The sequence below is a fragment of the Pyrus communis genome, chromosome 17 (assembly GCF_963583255.1).
Source record: "Pyrus communis chromosome 17, drPyrComm1.1, whole genome shotgun sequence".
NCBI classification, from domain to species: Eukaryota; Viridiplantae; Streptophyta; class Magnoliopsida; order Rosales; family Rosaceae; genus Pyrus; species Pyrus communis.
In genome coordinates this window covers 14,562,902-14,590,499 of record NC_084819.1, presented here as the reverse complement: position 1 = coordinate 14,590,499, position 27,598 = coordinate 14,562,902, and the positions used below count along the sequence as shown (strand labels likewise).

General features: G+C 38.8%; 1 protein-coding gene across 1 annotated transcript; it reads left to right on the top strand.

Moving 5' to 3' along the window:
• The first annotated feature begins 22,818 nt into the window (after positions 1-22,818).
• Positions 22,819-26,707, top strand: LOC137722060 (7-deoxyloganetic acid glucosyltransferase-like). Its single transcript, XM_068461054.1, has 2 exons — positions 22,819-23,350; positions 25,785-26,707. The coding sequence occupies exons 1-2, from the start codon at positions 22,819-22,821 to the stop codon at positions 26,705-26,707; spliced, it is 1,455 nt and encodes a 484-aa protein (XP_068317155.1).
• The last annotated feature ends 891 nt before the right edge of the window (positions 26,708-27,598 follow it).

The following is a 27,598-nucleotide window of genomic DNA, read 5'->3' as shown; positions in this document are numbered from 1 at the left end:
ATGTCATCATTTCATGATGGCGGAAAGGAATGGTTATGTTTCTTCCTCATAATAGGCTAGTAATAATGTGGTTTAAATTCTCCTTTAGCGACAATCAAACTTAAGACTTCTTACTTACAAGTGCATAGGAATACCGTTAGACCATAGTACTAAGTGGCAAATCATAAATAGAATCTTGATTGCATACTCTTATATTTTCATGGACTCGCTAATTAAAAATCTTGATTAAATACCATTTAAAATATCAACTCTTTTAAAGTCCATCAAAATCACAATTGAATACACCAAGAAAAATTGAAAATAAGTAATAATTGGGACCGTCTTCGATGTTTTCTGAAATAATTTCTCTATAACATTCTCTGAGAATTAAAACAAGAACATGTCATTTTAAAGATTTGTTCTCATAGACTATATCGCCAACAATTTGTGAAAATAAAAACCTGTTTGGTACGTACTATTAATTATTTAAAAAAGAGAATCATGAACTCTTTCTAAGCTCTCTTAACCCTCTAACAAGCTTCAACGTTAAGCCTTGATAAATTTTGCAGACATTTCTACTCAACTCAATGTTAAAGGCCGAAATGTCTCTGTGAATCTTTCCGGTTCCCATAAGGTGGACTGTTGATGTGTCGATTTCATATTATATATTGTACCCTATTCTTAGTATATGTTAGTAATTATTTTGGTGAGATTTTGATACTTTGATTTATATTCTCAATGTAGCACATTCGAGTTCTTCTTAAGCAAAAAGTAATCAAACGGATGAATTTTGGAGTGATTCTAATTGGAGGTTGTTCGTTAGTCTTTCAACTTGTTTGTATTAAAGTTTCAAAATTTTCTACCAAGTGGATAATTTATGGCGATGAAATAAAGGAACAGTGCTCAGTACTATCAAAATGACGTTTTTGGGTTTCTTTGCAACTTTTGGGCTGGAAGATGATGGTTTTTGGTCTTGGGCTCTTCTTGGAACTTGGAGAGGATGTCATAATCTTTACTTCAAGTCATTTTGGGCCTGTTTTGGAACCTTGAAGGTCCAGAAACGTGACTGATTTGTGGTTGAGCAGATTTTCCATATTTGATTAGGATTAAGTTTCCTAGTTTCTCTTAAGTTATTTGTTTTCTACTTTTTAGAAGATTTTTTCTTGAAAGAATTTTATTTTGTATTAGTATAAATAAGGCTATTTAGCCATTAGGGTTCTCTACGTACTACTTTGGAGAATTCGACTTAGAGAGCTTTTGCCGATTGAAGTTTATTTACTAGGTGTTTTTTTATCTATGTTTTCAATAATATTTTGTTGTATGGTTGTGCATAACTAATTTCTTTTGCTAGGGTGAGGCCATGAGCCTTAGCATGAATAGGTAGTCTTTATTTAATTGCTTATGATATTATGCATGCATATTTTGAATTATTAATCATTGTGTTTAAACTATCTTTATTTCTTAGTGCTTGATCACCATTAGGATGTTTAGATAAGTAATTGGATGCAATTCGGTCGCAATTTTGCCGAAGGAGTGACTATGGCTTCTTATGATTGATAATTGTAATTTCATTTAAGGCGAATATCACACTCTTAGGTGTTGTGTTGCATGGTTTTTCAAAGGGTTTTGACAAAATTTAATGAGTCTTGCATGTTTACATTTGATTTGAGTATCACAGACGGATTGAATGTTAGATATACGTTCTTACTTGAATACCAGGAGGAAAATATGCATTAGAAAAACCTAACCGTTAAAGTTGCATGTGTAATTCATAAGTAGTTAGTAAAATTACATAGGATTGTTAAGGTGATGGCGGAACTCTAGTGCTTTTACAATTTGGTAAGGTAGCGAGTCATCAGCTTTTTACTTGTAGTGCCACTAGAAAGTGTTTTTTGGCTGATAGTAGGTTGGTCTCCATCACTTGTCACTTCCATCATAAACACGTGGCTTATGTTTTGGCTGAGAAGGCTTCAGTTTGCTTCTGGGCTTGATGCTGGGCTTCGGGTAGATTCTCCTTGTTTTGACATCTTTGGGTTTTCTTTCAATCTAGCGTATTATTCAAATACTAACCCAAACAGTGCCCCCTTTAATCATTGTTGAGTCTACAAATTGAGGCGTTAATGATGATTAAACAGCCGTCGCATACTTTCACTCGGGATTTGCGCCATTCAAAAAAGCCGCTTGTTAACTAAACCTTTGCACTAACCCATGATTTTAAACGTTAACTAACTATCTACTATATAACCTCCACTTGAAACTCTCGGCCAAAATACCTTAGCAATCCTAATCCTTCGAATTTCCAGAGTCTTCAAAATTTCCAAATTTCCCAAAACTCTCTTGTTCTCTCAGTTCTTGCTCCTTAGTCCCAATTTTCTTCTCATTTTCTTTTCAAAATCATCCAATGAAACCTAAAGTTGCCCAATCTTCCTGTGAATCTGGCGAGGGCATTGCCACTATGCGTTGTTTGCTCAACGACCTTCATCACCCTCGAGCTGGCCTGCAAACTTCACTTTTCTTCGAAGAGGGAGTACTGCACTCCCTAGGATCTGCATGGACTTTCAGGCCCCAATTACAGTAGAGAACAATATGCCCAAGGTCAATTGGTTCACTCCCAACCCATATTCGGTCGAGGCTGGTATTTTGGCCTCCAAGTGGTGTAACTATCGAAGAGGCTTCCCTTTGATGAAAGACTATTGTTGGACGCAGTGGATAAATGAGCTCGAGCCCATCTTCAAGAAGAAGTGGATGAATAACGACATATACGAGCTGATAATGCTTTCCAAGACCACCGTGATTGCCAAGCCCGAGCTACTAACCACAACTCTTCTTTTCTGGAATTCAGGGACCAACACCTTTAATTTCAAGATAGGTACCATGTCTCTAACCATCCTTGACATGGCTCAAGTTTTCGGGTTAAGGCCCTCGGGCAGAGTTGTGGATGTTACCCACGACTGGTCTCCCTCTTCTCGCCTGACTGCTGAGAGCTTGGACACTTCTGATCTCATGACTTGGCTGAAGTACAAGTCTTTCATTTTTAAGAGCTACGAGACTTTTTTCACGTGCTTTATCCCGTTTGTTAAGAAGAACTTTGGTTTATCCTCTTGTAATGCCAACAGAGATCAAGAGCATATGTACTTTCTTTTGTACTGGCTTAACAAACAAGTCTTCCCCAACAAATCCAAAGGAGTAAAGGTCGAGTGAATCCCTTTTGTGGAAGCTTTCCATCACTTTGATTCGCTCATCTTTATCACCTTCTCTTTGAGATGACTAAGGGTGAACCCTTCCAGACCAACCTTAATGGGCCAACTTGGATGGTCCAATTGTGGTTGCAATGGTATTTCCTTGAGCTTCGGGCACCAAATCTGGAGTTCCCTGAGGGTGTTGCTCCTGCCTAAATCTTGGCCAAGGCTTCTCCCACCAACCATTCTACATTCTCCTGCATGTTCTTCTTCAGAACTTGCTGCACTCGGGCAGACTTAGAGTGAGGAGCTTCAATACTAAGAAGATACCCTTGGTTTTTACACCACATCTTCCAGAGTGCATTCAGGGATGATGCCGGTGCCTTCTGTAAAGAGAGGTTCATAATTGCATTCAGCCGAGAGACCTGGCCTGGGGGGGGTGAGGAGCCACTGTTATCAACGCGAGCTAGAGGTTTACCACCTAAACTTCTGCAGCAGGCAACCATTCCAGTCCCCTTTTTTGACTCTGTGAATTGCGGCACCTCTTACCGTCTCTGTTCTATTTCAGAAGTTACATTTCAGGCAGCTCAACGTAGCTTAGAAGTGATGAGCAAAATCGTCCACAAACCCGTGGCACTAAACTTCGAGTGTACTTACTTCTTTTCCACTTGGTGGGAAGCCAAATGGACCAAGAGGTACATAAGAGATATCAAGGAGTCTCACGACCGCTTATTCGGGCAGCTAACCATCAAGTTCTATCCCAAGCCCGATGAACTTAAAAACTGGAAGGATATAGTTTACCAAAATAACCAGCTTCTTCTAATAAGTACCTTCCATTACTTTATCCTATATTTTATAACATTCCATAATTTATCTTCTCTTAACATTTATTTGATTAACTTGATCTTTGCAACCTAAGGCATCACTGAAGAAATGGACGTCGGGCTGGATGAAGAAGCAGCAAATGCCTCAGTTGTTCAAGAGGCTGTGAGGCAAGGTGCTGGATCTAGCCATGTAGCAAACCTTTCAGAGCTGTTTGGAGATTTTGAGGATGAAGCTAAGCCTGTAGCAGAAACTCAGGCAACACGGCAGACAAGAGCAACAGTGGTGGAATCCTTTGAGTCTGAGCCCGAGGATTAATCTCAGCCTCTCTTGTCTACACCAGGTCCGCGGGCAACCCCTACGAAGAAGAGGACCAGAGCCCAAACTTCCAGAGCATCCAAATCTTCCAAGTCTTCCACTGCTCATCCAGTTGAAGTGGGCAGAAAGAAGCAGAAGTCATCCAGTAAGTTAACTCCATTTTATTATTTTCTTAATTGCAATCTTCACTCCATGAACTAATAACTTCTTCTTCCTTGTAACTAGGGCCTTTAGCAACCAAGAAACCTACTTTTGTTTCAAGGAGGAACCGTTTGGTGCGGAGATGTACCAGAAGAACAATGATCTTTTTGATACCATCCTTGAAGAGTTGAAAGTATGACCTGTATCTCAAGTAACCCCTTCGAAGTTTTACCCTTTCTTTCCTTTTGCATTAATTTTGTAACCGATTGCTTGAAACAGGACACAAGGAAAGAAGGGATCTTTCACCCTGAAGCCTCTTCTTCTCCAGCCCGAATAGTACATGCTTCTTATTCTCGGGTTAAACCTTCAAAGGTATGTTTTTTCTTATTCTTGGCTTTAAGCTTGCAATTTTATCACTTTTGAAATTAATGATCGACCTTTATTCTTCTATAGGCCAAAGTTGGGGAACCTGTGCCTACAATCGGGCAAAGCTATGCTCTTATCCCCTCGACTCCTCCTCCTTCACTAGTGGTGACTCCAACTTCCCAGTTCAATCCTTCAACTGGGGATATGCTACACTTTGTGAAGGACAACAGTAACTCGGTGAGCCTCTCAGCTTGACCCTTTTGTGCTTAAAGTTCTCTCTATTTGTACTTATACTTTGTTCTTTTCAGTCCTCCTCAGTACAGGAGACCAATCAACCACCAACCATTTCATTTCGAGAACCAATAGTCCTTGAGAGCCCAGTGGTCTCAGAGGTAACTAGCCCTTGGGCTTCCGAGACTGATGTGGCAACAGAAGCGCCTCACCTATCCTCTCAAGTCTTACCTTAGGTATACGAGCACTTAGACTTCTATTTTCTATTTTGTACAAACTAACTTACTAACACTTGTCTTTTCTCTTGTTGTTTATAGGCCTCTGGTGAAGGGTCGGGCATCATTCCTCATTTCCAGTAAGTGAGAATGATCCCTATCAACCATCATAGGAAACAACTCATCCTCTACCTTCCAAGGCTCCAAGCTTAATTTAGGTATACCAACTCCTTTTTTGTAGCTTTTTTATTTTTTATTTTTTATTTTTATTGTAGACTATCTTCCTAATCTACCTTCCCTTTGTTTGCAACAGGGTCTTGGCGAGGGCTCAGGCTAGTTTCCTCCACCTCTAGTGTGCATGGCAGATCTTCCCATTCTTCATTTGGCTTCTAGGGTTACGGGGATTCCTATCCCTCGACCTTAGAAGAAAGCCAAGACTACTGCCTCTACTCCTCGGGCTTCTCCTCCTGCTAAGACTGCTTCCACCGTTGCAACCTCTGAAGGAGCTGGAAAGGTGCATTCGCCCCTTGTACCCATCTCTGTAACAACATCATTGCTCGAACTTTTTAAAGAGTTTAGGCAACATAATACAAGGCTAAGGTATTCAAAGCATCTCTCCGAGCCTCAAGGCTTTTAGGATTAATGTTGGATCTTCCAAGAGTGGGCTAGGAAGGATTTTTCAGCTTCCTTTAGTCTCAAGGCTCTCTACGATGTAAAGAAGGCCATTATTGAATTGCACAAGGCTGATCAATTATCAAAGGTTCAGTATGAGTCATTCCTCTCTTATTTTGAGAACTTGCGAACACTGATGGATCAGCATTAGCGGGTTGATACGCAAGCCAATCGAGTGAGGTGCTTTAAAGAGAAACAATCCAGGACTTCGTTTCATATTCAACAATTGATGGATGAAGGTTCAGTCACAGAATATAGGATCAAGGTGGTGGCTTCTAAAATCCAGAAATTAGAGGAGCAACTGGCTGTGCTGAAGGCTGAACAAGCGACTCTTCTCAGCAAATTGAAGAAGTGAAGAAGAAGAACCTAGAGCTAGAGGATGTTGAGTCTCAACTTACCAATAGTAATACTGTTTTAGCCGAGCCTACCTAAATCTTTTCAATTATGCAAACTTATTATTCCAGAACAATCACTTTGGGTAAAGATGTAAATTTGTTAGGCTAGGGTCATTGTAACCTCTCTTCTTATGGAATTAAATAAATTCGTTCTTCACTTTTACTTGTCTCATTTTCCTTTATAAACTAACTTCATTTTTTCTTGATCTGCTTAACTCTATTCGATCTAACAATCTCTTACATCCCATAAAGTTGGATGATATTGTTTTAAAAACTTAGCATTGATTAGATGTCTTTGCAAGTTTCCTTCTAAATCTGCCAAGTAATATCCTCCATTATCCAGTACCTGGTTGATAGTGCAGGGGCTTTCCTAAATGGGACTCTATTTCCCAAAGCCTTTAACTTGAGCTCCTAAGGGCAGAATCACTTTGCATACTAATTCCCCTTCTTGGAAAGCTTTTAACTTTACCCTTTTATTATAAGCTCAGGCAACGACTCTCTTCCCTTCTTGAATCTTGTTTAAAGCTTTAATTCGTGCTACATCTAGATCTTCGACTCCTTGACACATACCTTGAATATATTCTTTACTATGCAGATCATATTAGTTTTGAATAAGAAGCACATCATCTTGCCTGAAGGTGAGGGCATAAGGAGTAGTTCCAGTTCCTAGCCTCTTGGAGGTTTTATAAGCCCATAGAGTGTCTCCCAACTTCTCATGCTATTTCTCTAGACTACCTGCCACCATTCTTTTAATAATACTCACCAAGATCTTGTTGCTAGCTTTTGCTTAACCATTTGATTGGGGGTAGTAAAGACTAGATTGGATCATCTTTATCTTGAACTTACTTGTAAATTCCTCTACTTCTTTTGAAATAAAAGATGGCTCGCGGTTTGTAACAATTGTCTCGCGGTTTGTAACAATTGTCTCGGGCACCCTATACTTGTGTAAGATATTGGTTTCAATGAACTTTTTGACAGCAGTTGAAGTGATAGTCTTTACAGCTGAAGCCTCTACCCACTTGGTAAAGTAATTTGTTGCCACAATTATGAATGTGTGTCCCTAGCTAGAAGTTGGGTAAATTTGCCCGATAAAGTCCATGGCCCATCTTCTGAATGGCTAAAGCTTGACCACAGGGTTCAAGGTTACTAAGGGCACGTGTTGAAGAGGTCCATGTCTTTGACACTCTTCACACCCTCAGGCATAGGCCTTGCAGTCATTCTCCATGTCGGGCCAAAAGTAGCCATATCTTCTTAGCAGCCACCTCATCTTAGTTCCAGCTTGATGTGCTCCACAGATTCCTTCATGTACTTCGGCCATCACTCTTATTATTCTTGGCCTGGGCAATTTAACAATAGTCTATATGGAGTTTTTCTTAGCATAGACTTATCTAACATGACATGCTTAGTTTCTTATTGTCTATTCTTCTTACTTATGGGGAAAAAATGATCTTTCAAGTATTGAATAATAGGTGTTCCCCAGTCTTCTATCTCTATTTCTTTAGTCATCACATCTAGGCTAAATCCTTTTTCAAAGATAGAGGGGAGATTTCTCCTTTGAACTTCCATATCTACTTTAAACTCTCTTTCTTGACTCTATGCTCCAGAAGTTATTTATGCCATCTAATTGGCAATGGAATTTGATTCTCTGGGGATATGGTTGATTGATATTTCAGTGCCCCAAAAGCTTAATAGCTATGTTGATGCGAAATAGTAACCAGCCAGAGTGATGTGTCTGCATTTGTATTCTTCATTCAACTGATTGATCACCAATTCTGAATCATCAAATACTTCAACTTTAGTTGCCCCCAACTCTATCAAGATTTCCAGGACAATTATCAATGCCTCATACTCTGCCTGATTGTTGGTAGTATCTTGGTAATTCAGGAAGAAGGAATAATAGTGGTGAACACCCTTGGGATCAATAATGACGATCCCAGCTCCAACAGCGTTTTGAGTACAAGATCTATCAAAATACAACCTCCAAGGAGTGATCCAGAGGCTGGTTATCCTTTTTATCTCTTGTTGAATCCATTCTTCTTTGCCTGAAAGAGCTCTGCTTGGTGGGATCCAAAGATTGGCCACCTCTAGAATCCTTGGGACGTTGACTAGTTCATTTCGTGGTTCTTGGTGCTCGGTCAAGAAATCTGCAATTGCTTGTCCCTTCATTGCTCTTTGAGGCACATATTGAAAATTGAACTCTAACAGTGTTATAATCTATTTTCCAATTCTCCCAACTAGCATTGGTTTTGACAACATGTACTTGATTACATATGCCTTGGCAATAATGTGGATGTGGCAAGGCAACATATAATGCCTTAGTTTACAAGCAGTGAACAGATCCAAGCACAACTTTTCCACTGGGGTATATCTTATTTCTACCTCAGTAAGGATTCAACTGAGGTAATATATTGCATGTTCTTTCCCACCTTCATTGCTTTGAGCCAACAAGCTTCCTATTGACTTCTCGAGGCAGAAACATAAAGCTTTAAAGGTTTCCCTCTATGAGGTGGCATGAGCACTGGTGGAAAAGCTAAGTAAGCCTTTATTCTGTCAAAGGCCTCTTGGTGTTGTTGGCCCCACTTGAACTTTTTTTTGTCTTTTAATCTTAACAGAGGAGTCAGCAGATGAATCTTGCCCACCAAATTAGCAATAAATCTCATCAGGAAGTTGATTTTTCCTAGCAATCTTTGTAGTTGTACTTTATTGGTAGGAGGAGGTGATTCCATTATTGCCCGAGCTTTGTTTTTGTCGACCTCCACCCTTCTTTGATGAACAAGGAACCCCAAAAAATTGCCCGATCTTACCCTAAAAGCACATTTCTTAGGATTCATTTTCAACTTATGGGTCCTCATTCTTGTTAAAGATTGTCTAAGGTTTACTAGGTGCTGTTCTTCAGTTTTAGACTTCACCACGATGTCATGAATGTATACTTCTATGCTATGGCCAATCAAGTCATGAAAAATGGCATTCATTGCTCTTTGATAAGTTGCACAAGCATTTTTAAGTCCGAATGGCATTACCAAGTATTCATTTGCTCCGACATGTCCTGGGCATCTAAAAACTGTTTTATTTATATCTTCTTTAGCCATTTTTATTTGAATATAACCAACATTCCCATCCATGAAAGATAGAACTTTATGTTTTGCAACTGCATCTATGGATAGGTCAGTCATGGGCATGGGGTATTGATATTTAGGCGTGGCTCCATTAATGTTTCTATAGTGAACACAACATCGAACTGCATTAGTTATAACTTTTAATACAGGTACAATGTTGGCCAACCACTCAACATACTTGGCAGGTCACATAAATCCAACCTTTACTAGCCTTTCAATCTTCTTTTTAACTTTTTCTTCTATCTTTTTTTTGACATTCTTCATGATGCTTTCTTTATAGGTTTATATCTCTCCTTAATAGGCATCCTGTGTTCTACTAAGGTTGAATCTAAACCTGGCATTTCAGTGTAATGCCAAGCAAAACAATCTGTAAACTCGTGTAGAAGGCTAACTATCTTTGCCTTATCTTGTGCTTCCAACAGGCCACTGATCTGTATAGGCCTTGGATCCTCCTTAGTTCCTAAATTAGTGGTTTCTAATGGGTCTTGTACCTCTGGTGTTGGCTTGTCAGGTTTTGTACACAAAAATTCAATTGACTCTGGGCCCTTGTGCATGTCATCGGGCCAATCCAAGTCATATATACACTCAGCCATGTGTATGGCTGCCTCTATCTCTTTCTCAAAAAACTATTCTTCTCCTGCATTCTAGTTACTTAAGGTTGAGTTCTCCCTTTCTTGCTTCCTTTCTCCCAGACACCAACAGTCTTTTAATTAAGGACTTGACTGCAATTACTTGGTCATTTCTTCTTTGTTCTGACATTATTGGTGTTGGGGAGCTGGGACGACATGGGGTCTATCCCTTTATTCCCTAGTGAGAAACAATCCTTGTTCCAAGAGCTTTTAGGTCGTCACCTTAGTCGGGCAGCTGTTCTTATCAACTCCTAGGTACTGCAGAATCGTAACATTAGGATATAAAAGCTGGCTTCTGCAACATTGGCTGTAGGGAGAAATGGTCGTGATTCGGTCTCTACTATCTCCCAAAACCCTGGTTCTTTGGTCTTAGCTTCATGGTAAACTGTAATCTATTGATATAGTGTAGATGGCACAGACAGACTTTGGTGAATCCAATCCCTGCCAAGTAAAGCTCCATAAGTGGAATTACTATCCACCACAAAGAAAGCTAGCATGATTTGCTTGGATCCCAAGTAAACTTCTAAGGGGCAGTATCCCATGGGTTCTATTAATGGCTCTAGAGAAGCTAGAAACTGTCAAGTCAGTAGGAATAAAATCTTCCTCACTTCTTCCTAACTTCTTCATTTGTTTCAGTGGTATTACATTGATTGCAACTCTTCCATCAATCAGAACCATCTTGAAGAGTACTCCCTCCAGTTGAGCAGTTACGTATATGGGCTTGAGATGGTTAGCTAGGGACATATTCGGGCGATTGAAGACCATTATGTCAGAATACACTTTCTCGGGCTTCCTCCTTGAGAGTGCAGGCAAACCTGTCTAGCTGGATTTTTCTTTTTTTGCTTCTTCAACGCTAACATGTGCCATCATAGGTTCTGTGGCCAAGTAATCACCTTCCATTGTGGCAGGTTGATCAGGCTCGACACAAAACATAGCAGATAGTACATATGTCATGTTTACGTGGAAGTTGCTAGGTCTAGGTATATCCTCATTCTTTCCTCTAATATGGTCTGTTTCTAACCAGGAATGTGCTTCTTTTGGCAACATTAGTTCAAGCATTTCTTCCTCCCTAGTTATACCGAAGTTTGGCACTTACCCTGGAATCTCACAAAGGGTTTCAAACAACAAAGGTGAAGGTATTATTCTCTCAGGTGAAATAGTCCCAAAACATATTGGTTATGGACTATATCTTGGGGTTGGCATCATTATCATATCTTACTGAGCTCTCATTAAGATTCTGTACTTTCCAGGATGAGGGTTTTGTAGAACATGATATCCCTCTCTTTCAGTCTTTCTATTGGCTCTTTTTACTTCTTTTTTGCTTCTCCATTGAAGTTGATTTCTTCCTCTATAAGGCACTTTTTCAAACTTCACGTTTTCAGAGGTTTCTGATGTAACAGGGACTTTTAGTGATTTCATATGGGCTTTGTGTTGCCTCTGGACCCTCCTGATCATAAAAGCTCTCATTTCCTTTACTGGTTTTCAATCATTCCCCACTACATACCATTTTCACCCGAGTCGGGCATAATCTTTCTTAGTGACTGGGGATACTGGGTTCTTTGTTCTTCATTTCATTCTGACATCATTATAACTTGGTTGGGGATGCCTTACATCCATCAATTTCGGCATTTTGGCCTATATATCCTCCACTTCTTCTGAGGCTTCATAGTTTCTGAATACCTCGGGCAACCCTTTTGGTTCAGAATTTCCTCATAATCTTTGTAAAACATTTTTGGAGGTTTCTTTCTTAGCTACCCACATGATGCATCTGCGGGCTTCTTGCCCTTCTTTCTGTATTCTTCTAATTTACTCTTAATCAATAACAACTCATGATGCTGACACTTTTAGCTTACATTCACATTGGCACTTGCTACACAACACCAGCTATTTAACTGTAGCTACTTTGGGTCTCCGGGCAACTTGATAGCTCATTTTGTAAGTCTGTCTACTTGCCTTCTTTCTGCTTTCACTTCCCAAATAGCTTTTCCCTTCACATTCTCAGCCCAAGTCAGGTTGATCATGTTTATTGGGGCCTCTAGGAATGGATCTATGTCAATCATCATATTGGCCTGGGGTTTCTCCAAGAGCAACTTTCCCTTGACTATGAGGTCTTGTATCCAGTCCCTGAACTAGACACAATTGGTTATGGAATGGTTGAAGGCATAATGCAGCTTACAATACTTCTTTCCTCTTAATTCTTCGGGCTTAGGTATATTTTTAGTGCTATCGGGCACAAATCACTCTTGCCCGCACCAAATCTTCATAGATATCCGAGGCTTTAGTTAAATGAAAAGAATAACTCTGGTATTTATGGGGCTTCATGGGGACAAATCCACCTTCATTCATCATCATTTTCTGATCCTTAACTGGCTGGACTAACCCCTTTACTATTAAAGGTTTAAAGGGAGTAGTCATCTCTATTACACACATTTCAATTCCCTCTCCTTCATGACCATCATTTTCTTTTGGCTCTGCTCCTTTAAACTCTACTTGGTGAATTGCAGCTTTATTCTTGTAGAAATGAGGTACATTAGATGAGTGTTTTACTTGTTGTTCTTCAATCAATAGATTCTCATACTTTGTGGCAGCAATTACCAACTCTTGCAACTCATTGAACTGTACATCATAAAACTTCTTTCTCAAAGGTAGCCTCAATGCCTTCTAAGCAATAGATAGAAGTTGGGCATGGTTGATAGGAAATTGGCACCTCATCCTTGTCCTCCTAAATCTCATCATGAAGTCCTCTATGGACTCATGCTCATACTGCTTCCCCTCAACTAGATCATTGATAGTCATATCAGGCTCCACCTTATAGAACTGGTCATGAAAAGCTATCTCCATTTGCCCCCAATTAACAATAAAATTGGGGGGTAACAGAGAGTACCACTGAAATGCTAGGCCAACCAACAAGTTCCTAAACAATCTTAACTTATAATTAGGATTGTCTTCAATGCCACACAATTGTTGGAGAACTTGAAGATGTGATATCTAGAGGATACATTGCCATCTTTTCCACTAAAAGTTGGAAACGCAGGCATCTTGGAGTTGAGGGGAAAAGGATTTTGCTCATCAATATACTCAGGGTAGGCTTCTGGTAAGTGATCCTGAATAGCAGGCAGGCCTGGGGTTAAGCATTCTGGACCACCATTCTTTTTAACTTAACTAACTCAACTCTAAGTTGCTGGTTGGCTGTATTATTATGTGGGTTGTAAGGAGGTTCCCACTTCGGGCTACACTCATTTCATGAGAAAGTCTCCTTAATTGGTTTTGGCTATTTCCATTTGGCCCCTTCTCCCTTATTAGCCAGTGGTTGTGGCTTATAAGGAAGAAGTTTGCCCATAGTTGTGGACACAACTTTTCCACTGAATTCTCTAACTTGTTGGTTCATTCCGTACTTCTTCTTGTCTTGCCCGACCTGTAGTAAGGATAATAGTGGGTTGGCCAACTCTGTCTCCAGGATTTCTTCTAATATTGGCTGGCTGGCCACAAGCCCTATTTTCTCCTTTCCTCTTTTTCTTCCCTTCCTCAAGTAAGGGAAATAGGGGAATAACTGGTTCCTTCTCAGGGTTTGCCTCTCTCATCATCACTCTAGTATAACTGTCTTTTGGAATAGAGTACTCTAGATTTAGTCTTCTCTGTAAACTTCCTGTTAAGGAACAGAGTCTGCTCACCTATCATCTGGTCACCAGAGAGATCTTCTTCATACTTTTCAACACTTGTACCATGGTGGCTTATAAGTCTTCATTGGTCACCTTTCCTTCCGACTTCTCAGATGAAGTAGAGCTTCCTAGAATAGCTGGTCCTCATAGGGAAGGGAAATCTTGTGGATGATCTGCCATTTCTAATCTTGGTAAACACTGGGGTGACCCGTGTTTTGTATTCCACCTAAAGGTTCGCTTCTTGTTCTTTGTCCTTGGCATTTAAGACTAATGGGATCCCACTGGGCATGCCAAAACTATGTACGGGCAAGATTTCTTTGGAGAAGATCTCTGGACCTCAGCACAGCTCCCCAAGGGATTGGCACTTTGGATGTGTATATTTGGTGGTCGGGCTATTGCTTGCCTTGTGTGCTGCAATAAGAGTTTGAAGTTAGTTATGAAAGGTGCCTTTGTGGGGCCTTAGGTGTAGGCCTTGAGGTTCGCAATCAAAACTAACTAAATGCTTAGGCATGCCACTGTTATCCCAGTATAACAGATGTAGAACAAGTGTGTTTCAAGTTGATTACTTGGGCCCTAACTTACTCAAACTTCTTGTAATCAAATGATTGTCACAGATGGGTTAAGTTTGCATTAAGATCTTTTTCTTGCCTTGTAAACAAGGACTTTTAGTTCATGATCTTGTATGTTCGAATGGAGGAGGTCCAGAGCCCTTTAAGTCATTTGTTTGGTTCCAAGTTATTTTTAATGACAACAGATCTATTAAGTTAACCAGATTCAGATGTAAATGAGGCTTTTAAAATAGACAAACAGGTGGAAATGACTTAAATACATGCTGAAGAGTGCACTAATCGATAGATCTACTAATTTAGAGAACAAACAAAGAGACTCGGGCAAGATTTCACCTTGTCTGGCAAGGTTGAACCTCTTGCATCCACTTCTTTTTGAGTTTACAGGGGTTATATGCTAAAAGGGATGGATGGTAAACAAGTTTACACGAGGGAATTAATACTACAACATTAAAGGAGGTACCAGAGCTTTTATACTAGATAAAAGATAGATTTTCTAAGGAAACTATCGCTAAAATGACTGAATCTTAGTAGATTTCAGCTTTTTGAATGCATATCTGGCTTAAAAGTAGAGTTTGTATGTTTGTTTGTTTGATTGGTTAATTATCCTTGTCTCTGTTGTCTCTTCTTCCTTTTATAAGTGATTTGGCTTGAGGGTCAGGGCATTATTCTTGCCCGAAAGCTCTTGGAAGGTTGTGAGTCATCAGTTTTTTACTTGTAGTGCCACTAGAAAGTGTTTTTTGACTGATAGTAGGTTGGTCTCCATCACTTGTCACTTTTATCATAAACACGTGGCTTATGTTTTGGTTGAGAAGGCTTCAGTTTGCTTCTGGGCTTGATGCTGGGCTTCGGGTAGATTCTCCTTGTTTTGACATCTTTGGGCCTTCTTTCAGTTTAGCCCATTATTCAAATACTAACCCAAACAACGTGATTTGCTCATAACCTTAACCAAAAAGAACGACGAGTTGTATGGCTCGACCACTACTCGTTGTCCTCCTTTGAGTTGTGTCATAACATATGAAATCATGTGTTTCACAATTGACATGGCAGGGAAGGTCATCGTTCTCGTCATGGCTATCTCTATCATTAACGGTTGTGGCTTCTGGTGTTACTCCTGCATTCCAAATCTCATTCAACAAGGCCACATCATTTTCCCACGTCACAGACACACTTATTCTTTTCTCGTTTTCTTTTCCTAATTTCTTTTTAATTCAACAAAATTTTTGCTGGAGTTGGACATCGTGATGCCACGTGTCAAAATGATAACATTTTTAAGGGTACGTAACCTTTTTTAGCATCAATAATAAAATATGTAGTGATAGCTACACATCTACAACAATGAGTAATGTTACACTTATTGTATTTTTCATACCACATTTGTATCATCTTTTTAATGAAGATAGAGCCCATCAATACATAAACTAGTACAAATAGAAAATGTGATTAGAGTAGCATTTTTGATATCATAGGACATGATTATTTTCCACTTTATGAGATGAACTCTTTGAGTTCAAACCTCTTTTATAATAGTTGTTAATCAAAATATAAAGAACCATATTGATGCTTGACAACAAAATCTTGCAATTCTTTATTCTTTATTTTTACGATATAGCATTAGAGAGTTAGGCAATTGAGAATCAAAGAGAGGCTACTAAAATTAGGAAGACAAATTGTCTATTTTACTTGCTTGATTTCGTCATAGAATAAAATTTGATGAATTGTCTCATTAACAAAACAAAGAAAATATGTCATGTCCTGCAATATTCAAACATGTAGATACATCTAATGAACTTATTTTGTCGTGACCAGTAGCACTTTTTATTCCGCCAATATAAAAAGGTCTCCTGTAATACGGGTATAATTACCTTGTGGAGAATATAGGATGAGGGTGGATGAAATAGTTTTGAATTTGTTACCTATTTTGGGCACTTTTGACTTGGTTGTGGGATGATTGCCCGCTGCTCGCGCGTAGGAATCCTGGTATGCCTCAAGGGTATTTTTGTCCTCTTCTATCCAAAAATTCACGTGTCGCCTTGTGATTATTTTTAGCTCCACAAATGACCCCACACCTGTTGGATTGCTCGCAGAAAAGGGCGACAGGGGTAGAGATTTTCTTGCTTTAGGAAACTTTGGACTGCTTCCTATTTTGATGTGGATTCCTTATTTAATAGGAAATTAGATCCTTCTAGGAAAGGGAAATAAATTTCTCTCAAAGCCTATTTAAGTCCACCTTAAGTGGGTTATTAAATCAACTTTGAAGAGCGATTTATTTTACCCTACAAGAGAGAGAGAGTTTAGAGGATATTTGTTCCCCTTTCTCTAGCAATCTTCTACATCTTACTCGTGCAAAGAACTGTCTTTCGTTGCTTTCTTCGTTTTCTCTGTGCCGTACTGATGTAAGAAAATTTTCATTTTTCTTGTCTTCTTTGTGGATGGTCCTGTCGCGGGGCAGTCGTTAGGGTGGTGCAACACGTCGGCTGGCAAGGGCCAGGAGTCGGCTTGGCATAAGCCAAAGATGTGGTTTGGCATGGGCCATTGTTTGTGCTGCTCGGCTTGATTGAAGCCAAGGATTGGCTCAGCATGGGCTGAGGAAGTGGTGTGGCATGGGTAATGGTTTGGGCTGCCAAGTTTGGGCTGCTTGCAAAAAATGAGGAAACTGCTTGAGTTTGATTTCTCAGCTGCCATAGATGAAGCAATCAAGGATGGAGCTGCCAAGATCGGGGTTGCTGAAGATAAAGTGTCAGATGAGCGAACTGTTAAGTTTAAAAGTGGATGCTGCTTCCTAACCATTTTTTGCCTAGTTGATCTTCAAACATTCAATCTTTTGAGCTATGTGGCCTTCTCGCACTAGAGATAGGCCTGGCAAACGGGTCGTGTCTATCGTGTTCGTGTCGTTTTCGTGTAACACCTGTTATCTTAACGGGTTGTGTCGTGTCACACCCGTTATCTTAACGGGTTCTTAACAGGTCGTGTCACTTTACCCAACGGGTAAAGTGACCCGACCCGTTATGACCCGTTAAGAAAAAAAAATATTTTTTAAAAATTTGCACATACCACACATTGCCACATAAATATTATTTCAAAACATTAAAACATTTCTCGTTCAAGTACTATATCTACACTCGAAAATCCAAGCATATACAAACAATTTTGACGGTTTGGATCGTTGAAATTAGTTTTGGAGAATTCATAAAACGATAGATTGACTAACACTTAGAGTTTATTTATACTTTCATTAAGTATAACATAATTTGTGGTATCCACTTGTGTAAATATTTTAAATTGAAGATCGAATTTATTCATTGTATTCATATAGGGTCAAAGAGTGTAGTTATAAAAAATCATCAAAATCGGAGTTAAAATAACCGTTAAATCGTGATTTTTCGTTTATAACCGTTGAAAAGCTTTGTCCCGTTACTTGATCTCTGAATGTTTTTTTTTTGTGATTTTTTGCTGATGTGATCTCCAAGCATATACAAACAATTTTGACGGTTTGGATCGTTGAAATTAGTTTTGGAGAATTCGTAAAACGATAGATTGACTAACACTTAGAGTTTATTTATACTTTCATTAAGTATAACATAAGATTTTGTGGTATCCACTTGTGTAAATATTTTAAATTGAAGATCGAATTCATTCATTGTATTCATATAGGGTAAAGGAGTGTAGTTATAAAAAATCATCAAAATCGGAGTTAAAATAACCGTTAAATCGTGATTTTTCGTTTATAACCGTTGAAAAGCTTTGTCCCGTTACTTGATCTCTGAATGTTTTTTTTTGTGAGTTTTTGCTGATGCGATCTCCAAGCATATACAAACAATTTTGACGGTTTGGATCGTTGAAATTAGTTTTGGAGAATTCGTAAAACGATAGATTGACTAACACTTAGAGTTTATTTATACTTTCATTAAGTATAACATAAGATTTTGTGGTATCCACTTGTGTAAATATTTTAAATTGAAGATCGAATTCATTCATTGTATTCATATAGGGTCAAGGAGTGTAGTTATAAAAAATCATCAAAATCGGAGTTAAAATAACCGTTAAATCGTGATTTTTCGTTTATAATCGTTGAAAAGCTTTGTCCCTTTACTTGATCTCTGAATGTTTATTTTTTATGATTTTTTGTTGATGTGATCTCAAAGCATAAACAAACAAGTTTGACGGTTTGGATCGTTGAAATTAGTTTTGGAGAATTCGTATGCCATCAATCAAGTTCCGTGTGTGTGTGTGTGTATATATATATATTTATTAAGTGGATTTAAATCTATTTATTTTGTATGTATAAATTATAATTGACTGGTTTACGGAATAGTACATACATAACGTGTCACGTGTGTCATTATAAAAATAGTGAGATATGTCATGACAGTCATGTGTGTGATAAAAAGTTAATAACTTAAAAAAAAAAAAAAAAAAAATTCTCACCACTTCTATTAATTTTCATTTTTCCCTCTCTTTTTTGTTTCCTTTTCAAATTTTTCTTATCATTTTCACTTTTCCCTCCAACATCTTTCCATAATTCCCTCACTTTTTTGTTTTATTTTCAACTTTTCTTAACATTTTCATTTTCCCTCCATTTTTTTTTTCAAAAAGGGCGGCAAGTTAGCAAAGGCAAGAAATTGATTATTGAAATTTGAATGGAAAGAAATCACATCAAATTTCAATGGATGCAAAATCATGCAATGCATCATGCATATTAAATTATTAATTAATAATTATTATAGTTTTTATAAAATTTAATATATATATATAATTATTATAGATAGACTTAATATTTTGGGGGTATAATTATTATAGTATATATAATTATTATAATTATTATAAATTTTATAGTTAATTTAATATATATATATATATATATATATTTATTATAATTTTTAGGGGTATAAAATTGTAAAATTAATGTATATAATTATTACAGTATTTTTTTAGGGTTATAAAATTATAAAAATAATATTCTGCTTATCGTGTATCGTGTTACCCACGTGTATACCCGAACCAACCCGTTATCTTAACAGGTGCTTATCGGGTTACCCGATAACGACCCGATTCGTTATCGTGTCGACCCAAACACCTGTTAATTTCGTGTCGTGTCGTGTCGGGTTATCGGGTCGTGTCAGAAATTGCCAGGCCTAACTAGAGAGCTTACCCAGATGGGTGTCGGGAATTTATTTTACCTTCTCATACTGGAGAGCAATTAGTTTACCCTTTCGCACTAGAGAGCAATTAGTTTATCCTCTCGCACTGGAGAGCAAACCCATATGGGTGTCGGGGAATTGGTTTACCCTCTCGTCACTAAAGTGCAATTAGTTTACCCTCTCGCGCTAGAGAGCAAACCGACATGGGTGTCAGGGAATTGGTTTACCCTCTCGCACTGGAGAGCAATTAGTTTATCCTCTCGTGCTGGAAAATAGACCCTTTTAGGTGTCGGGGAATTGGTTTACCCTCTCGCATTAGAGAGCAATTAGTTTATCCTCTCGCGCTGGAGAGCAAACCCTTTTAGGTGTCAGGGAATTGGTTTACCTTCTCGCACTGGATAACAATTAGTTTATCCTCTATCACTGGAGAGCAGACCCTTTTGGGTGTCGGGGAATTGGTTTACCTTCTCGCACTAGAGAGCAATTAGTTTATCCTCTTGCACTGGAGAGTAAACCCTTTTGGGTGTCGGGGAATTGGTTTACCCTATCGCACTGGAGAGCAATTAGTTTATCCTCTCACACTGGAGATCATGAAAATCATTATCGTGAGTGCAGCTGAGAAAAGCTGGACTGTTGGGATAACCAAAATAATCCTTAGCCTGCCCCCAGTTCTTGGTAGTTGGGCTGGTGTGTCCTTATGGTACTCATTTACCCCTGACGTGCCATTAGGCTGAGCTACTACATTTGTCAGAACAAAAATAGTCTTTATATCTAGCGATCTATATGGGGTAGTCCTGTCTGCTCAATCTTGTCATTGAAAGATGACTCGCTTATGTTGGTTATGTCTCATCGGAGTGTCTTGTCAATAGCTTAGTTGCGCGAAAAATTGCGCAATCACTCGGTCATGAGTCTTTCTACTTCTTCCTGAATTTGCCTTTGTTGGGGGTGGCAGAGCTCTCAGCTGCCCCCGGTCGTGACCTGCTAGTCTAGGCTGATCTTCCATGTGTTCGGCTCGTCTATGCCACTGTTACGGTGGGTGTGTTATGTTCCTATCAGGCGAACGGGTAACTCGCAGGCTACTGGTTGAACTTGAGTCAAATTGAGTGACTGTTTCTCTCCGTCCGTTGTGTTGCCTATTCCGATGTGAGGTGGAGGATGCTCCTTGCGGGCATTACCGCAAATAAACACTTCGCCTGGAAGGTTGCTTATGTTAATTATTGGAGTGTGGCCCCAACCATCAGTGTATGTTTGTCCGTGGACCTAACTGAGGGTGCACACTCCTTCACGGGCTAAGACGAGAGTATACGCTAGCTCGGGGGTCCAGTTGAGAGTGTACTCCTTTAGAACGCTCGGTTTATGACTGGTCAAGTGGCTGTTTGCCTAGACGCTGGTGAAGAGGTTCGTCTGCCTTTGTCCTTCTTCGGGACATCTCGTCCGAGACACGTTGGATCTCGGTGCGTTGCAAAAGTTGATTCACCAAGGTTATCTGTTGTGCAAAGGAGCTTGTCAACTCTATGACTTGTCGAGACAAATGTTGTTTACCATTTGGATTGGAAGAGCTTGAAAGGAATATGCCTCCTTGAGCAATGGAAGTGTGGTAGACTCTAGGCACGAGATTTGAATTGGGAAATGTCAAATTTGCGGAGAAACGTGGTGAAAATGCCCCCGACTCAATGGTTAGTCCGGATGGTTAAGATAGTCTTGGGCCGATTTGGGCTGCTTGGAATGCTGCAGAAGCAGGCTCGGCCACGGGAACAAGCTGGGCCACGAAGAGTGGACTGCTCGGTGAGAGTAGGTTGGGCCATGAAAGTGGGCTGCTCGGCGGGAGCAGGCTGGCCCACGAGAATGGGCTGGGCTGTGGGAGTGGGCTGCTCGGTAGGAGCAGGCTGGGCCACGAGAATGGGCTGCTCGGCGGGAGCAAGCTAGGCCACGAGAGTAGGCTATTGGGCGTATAATGCATGCGGATGTGAGGCTTGGGCTCGGCTTGGCAACGCATTGGGCGTGGAGTGACATGGCTTGGGTTGTGAGCCACCTTGGATAGCACGGCTCGGGCAGTGGTGGTGACACTATGGACCTTGCCGCGAGTGGCTACCGTGGTAGCCATCGCGGTGGTTCCCGTGGTGGAAACTCGTGATGGTGGTGCCGCTCCACTTATTGTCACGTTTAGCCTCGTGGATCGCCATGGTCCCATCTCTTGAGTGTTGAAATTTTCATTTGTTGAATTTTCTAAATTTCTAACCATTGTACTTCTCTTTTACGTTTTATAAGAATTTTTGAATTTTCTAATATATTATTTTTGCAAATAATATAGGATGGTGGATGAAATAGTTTTGAATTTGTTACCTATTTTGGTCACTTTTGACTTGATTGTGGGATGATTGCCCACTGCTCGTGCGTAAGAATCCCGGTATGCCTCAAGGGTATTTTTGTCCTCTTTTATCCAAAAATTCACGTGTCGCCTTGTGATTATTTTTGGCTCCACAATCCCCATTTCCTCCGCCACGTCGATTGCAAAGCTCATACGATCATCTGTTATCAATACAACCCAAATAAGGAGGACGGCTAATAGTAGTAGAGTCACAAGACTCGTCGTCGTAGTTTCTGCTTTTGGTTAGGGAGATAAGCAGGTCACGCAAAAGCGTCTTCGTTACGGATCTGAGTGACGAAATCATGCTGATGTGGATTAAGGGGTTACCGGTGCGTGGATCAGTGGGTGGCTGTCCGGGAGTGACCGGAAGTGGAGAGTTGGAAAGCGGGCGGAGAGGGCTTGGCGTTGGGGGATGTGGCGGTGGGGTGTTTTCCGTGCTGAGGAAGGTGACATGGATACCAGCATGGCAAAGCAATTGTTCCGAGTTTAGCATTGGGGTGACGCGACCTTGTGCTGGGAGCGGTAACAAGAGTGTGTGTTTGCTCCATCTTCTTCATTGTATCTCGATCTTGATGGGATATATAGTTTTCTTCGGCAAGGATTGATCAGATACGGATGCATGGCTTTTTATACGATAAAAAGGTTGTCACATTAATTATAAATCTTAGATTGTGTTATTATTGTAATCTCCTTTGGGGAAAGCAGTGCATTAATATTAATAATAGTAACACAATGCCAGATTTACTTTACTCACCAAATCTGTATGCATTTACTTCGTGATTTTGTAAAAATATACCTTATTTATTTGTCAATCCTTCTCACGCCCACATATTTCTGCCTTTTCATAAAAAAATTAAATGTTAAAGATCGACAATTGTGACATACTTATCGTTACTCTTTTATTGGCGACCCCACTATATATATGATTGACAATCCTTTCTCGAGTTATAATTGAGAAGTCATTCCAACCTCATATGTGTATATATATAGACACAGTCACACAGTGCATGTACGGATGCAGATGGATACGGAGCGATCTGAATCTGCAGCACACGTATTATTGTTGCCGTTCCCAGCACAAGGCCACATCACTCCGATGCTGAGCTTTGCGCAACTGCTAGGCCATGCTGGCATCCATGTCACCTTCCTCAATACAGAACACAACCACCGTCTCCTCACCCAACGCCATGCCCTCTCCGCCCGCTTCCCAACCCTCCACTTCGAGTCTCTACCCGATGGCCTCCCACCAGACTGCCCCCGCTCCATTCCCCCCATAATCGACATGGTCTCGTCGCTCAGGTCCGTAACCAAGCCACTTCTGCGTGATCTGCTCATAACCCTAACCAAAAAGGACGAAGAGTCGTACGGCTCCACCAGCACTCGCCGTCCTCCTTTGAGTTGCGTCATAATGGATGAGATCATGTGTTTCGCAATTGACGTGGCAGAGCAGGTCGGCGTTCCCGCCATGGCTATCACCGTCATCAGCGGTTGTGGCTACTGGTCTTACTCCTGCATTCCAAATCTCATCCAACAAGGCCACGTCCCCTTCACAGGTTACACACCCTCATTCTTCTCTCGTTTCTTTTCCAAATTTCTTTTTACTTCAATTAAATTTTAAGAAAATTATTTTTTAATCCTTGTCTAAGATTACTTTTTGAATAAAACCTTGACTAAGATTAAAAACTAATTTTAATCCTTGGCATTTAATTGTAATTTTTTAATATTAAATAGGTTGTAATAATAATTATTGAGTTTTTTGTTTGTAGGTTATATATTGATTCCCATAAATAATAAAAATGTTATTTATCATTGTTCCCACAATAAGAAAAGTAATACATTATCATATATTTTTCATTGTGCATGAATTTCTCCATATATATGTATATGCATATTACATACATATATATGTTTAGATACTATAGTTACATACCGACACATTTGTAAAGATACATTCATACCGAAACTTACGTACCGATACTTTTGTACCTATGAGTAAAATAAGGTGCCTAAAGTTATGTACCGATACATTTGTACCGAAACTTATGTACCAATATTTCCATACCTATGAATAAAATAAGGTACCGAAAGTTATGCATAACTTGCTTTTGTTTTGTTGTTGAATTTTTTTAATAATAATAATTTGAATTTTGAATGAATTTATATCTATTAATATAATTGAAGCACAAAAAAAAAAAAAACATTAATTATGAATAGGTAAAGAATTTCGAATGGTAAGTTTATAAATAATAATAATGTCCTATAATTACTTAAATATGGTAAATTTTAAAAATAAGGACTTATATTAGATTTTAAAAACCATTTACGTTAAAATCTAGAAACAATCTTATTAAAACCCTAAAAATCTAAAAACCCCTTAAATTTTTGCTGGAGTTGGACATCGTGATGCCACGTGTCAAAACGATAAGACCATCTCCAACCCTTGGGTTAAAAGCTAAAATTTTTTTGGATAAAAATTTAGGTTTTAACCCAGAAACTTGTTTTCTGTTCCAACCCTTCTGCGTTGAATTTTTAGTCTGAGATCATTAAAGAATGAATTTAGGATTCTTAAAGTAATCTTTTTTTAAATAATTATGTGACTACCCTAATTAATTTTATGACCATTTTAACTTCAAAATATTTAGATTCCGATAAATATTGAAAAATTACTAAGCTGACACCATGAAACTCGTGGAACACTATGAAAAAATATGAAACAATACAACAATTTCTTTTAATTACTTTAGCTATTGAATTTAAATTTGGACCATTAGATTTTTTTTTTTTTTTTTTACCGTTGAATTTGTTCATATTAGATCTTAACCGTTGGATTAAATGAATTTATAAATATAAACTAAAAAAAATACACATATATAATGGGCCAATCCCAATAACCAAGGAGAATCTTGGCCTAAATTTTCCCCAGAAATGAGTTATGGGTTAAAACTCATATTTGCCCCAAGGGTTGGAGCAAGTTGGGATCGGTTTAAAACCTAAAATTTGAGTTTTACTCCAAATGTTGGGGTAGGTCTAAGGGTTTTAAGGCTACGTAACCCTAAAACAAAATCAGCATCGATAATGATATATATGTAGTGCTAGCTACATGTCTACAATAATGAGCAATGTTGCACTTATTATATTTTGTATACCACATTTGTATCACCTTTTTAATGGAGATAGAGTCCATTAACATGTAAGTGTCATCTCTATTAGAAAAGTAGTACAAATAGATGTGATTAGAGTATCATTTTTGATATCATATGACCATGATTATTATCCATTTAGTGGGATGAAGAGTTCAAACCTCCTTTATAATAGTTGTTAATCAAAATATAAAGTACTATATTGCTGCTTGACGACAAAATCTTACAATTCTTTGTTCTTTATTTTTACGATATGTCAATTGAGAGTTAGGCAAGTGAGAATCAAAGAGTGGCTACTAAAATTAGGAAGACAAATTGTCTATTTTACTTGCTTGATTTCGTCAAAGAATAAAATTTGATGAATTATCTCATTAACAAAACAAAGAAAATATATGTCGTGTCCTGCAATATTTAAAAACATTTAGATACATCAAATGGAATGAGGATCCTCTTTAGATTCTCTTTGTGAGAATTTCGAGGATTCATAAATTATGTCCGTTTATTGTACATTGTGCCGTCAGAAATCATTTAAAATTTTTTTATTTAAAATTGAATATAAATAGTATCTGACGAAAATTGACTACATGATATACGATGAATAGACACGATTTATGGATCTCCGGGATCCTCACAAAGAGGATCCTTGTTCCATCAAATGAACTTATTTTGTTGTGACTGGTAGCATTTTTTATACCGCCAATATAGATAGGTCTCACATAAACCGGTATACGTGGTACAATTCTTCCTAGCAATTTTTTTCCTTTTTTTTTTTTTTTTTTCCAAATGAAGTCTATTTCATATTTTTAGCGTGACTAGTCATGCAAATGTACTTCTAACTTTGAAACAGATGAAGATATGGATAAGCAGAGTAGCGATATTCCGGGGATGGAAGGCCTTTTACGGCGTCGAGACCTACCAGGCTTTTGCAGATTTTCAATTGACCACCCAGTTACTAAAATTTTCATGGAAGTGATCAAAGCTATTACTCGTGCTTCTGCTTTAATAATCAATACCTTCGACGGCCTCGAAGCCTCAATTCTCTCCCACATAGCCACACTTTTCCCCCAAGTTTACGCAATAGGTCCCGTCCACGCTCTTGTCAAATCTCGCGTTGGCGATGGCCTGTCATCCTCTGCCTCTTTGCGCCAAGAGGACCGTCGTTGCATGGCGTGGCTGGACTCCAAACAAGTGGGATCTGTTATATATGTTAGCTTTGGCAGCTTGGTGGAGCTGACACATGACCAATTGTTTGAATTTTGGCACGGCTTGGTCAGTTGCGGGAAACAATTTCTATGGGTAGTGCGCTCAGATATGATTTCGGGGGAGCAAGGAGAACACGTGATTCCTACGGAGCTGAAGATGGGTACCAAAGAGAGGGGTCTTATAGTGGAGTGGGCCCCCCAAGAAGAGGTCCTGGCTCACAAAGCTGTTGGAGGGTTTTTAACCCAATGCGGGTGGAACTCGATCCTTGAGGGCATTTGGGCGGGAGTGCCGATGCTTTGTTGGCCTCGGCTGGCGGAGCAGCTGGTGACTAGTAGATGGATTGGTGAGGTTTGGAGGATTGGAATTGATATGAAGGACACATGTGAGAGATCCATGGTGGAGAAGATGATAAGGAGATTGATGGAAGAAGGTGATGAAAGAGAGCAAATTTTGAGGTCGGTGGAAAGATTTTCTAAGTTAGCTAGGGGTGCTGTTACTGAAGGTGGGTCTTCATACAACAACCTGGACAAACTTATTCAAGACTTGAGAAATTCTAATGATGTATGATATATTAAAGGGAATGGCTAGGATGAAAGACTTTTATGGAACGAGTTTGATGTTATAATGCTCCAAACTACAACTATAATGTTGTGTAAGGGCTTGTTTGGTATTGATGTGCTTAAAAAATATATATATGCTTATGCTATGCTGTGAGAATAAACAGCTGTAAAATATAAGTTGTTGAGTATTTGGTAAATTTTTTTATAAGTGTGCTTGTAACAAAAAAATATAATATCTGAGTGTTTGATAAACTTTGATGTAAAATTGTTGTGAATATGTTAAATGACTAAAAATAATATATTATTTAATGTGATATAATAATTGCCAAAGAGAATAATGCAGAGGCAAAATCTTGTAATTTTGCAAAATACGTAGGGGTATACATGCCATTTGAAAATTTCATTAAATGAGCATTATTCACTATGCTTGAAAAAAAAAAAAAAAAAAAAAACTATTATAAACATGGTAGATCTTGCTTCAACTTCACTTTCCATGCCTTTGTACTATCATTGACAAGAATTTAAAAAAAAAAAGAAAAAAAACACTTTTTTTTTTCTTTTACCAAACACATTTGACATTCTAGATTTTTTTTTTTAATAAGCTATTGTTTTTAAAAGCACCATAACTCCAAACCAGCCTTAAAAGTCTTTTCATATGATTTTGTCTAAGTGTTGCTAATGCTAAAAATTTGTAGGTTAACAATCTTAACAAAATTAGCTCTCGGTAGGCTTGGAATTGAAACTGAAATGAAATGGACTTGGGATTTAAGTGGTTTACTCCTCTGTGCTGAGCTGCATCTACAAGTGGAATTGAAACTGAAATGAAATGGACTCATGATTCAAGTAGTTCACCCCTCTGCGCGGGGGTTGCATCCACTATGTTGCTCAGATTATATTG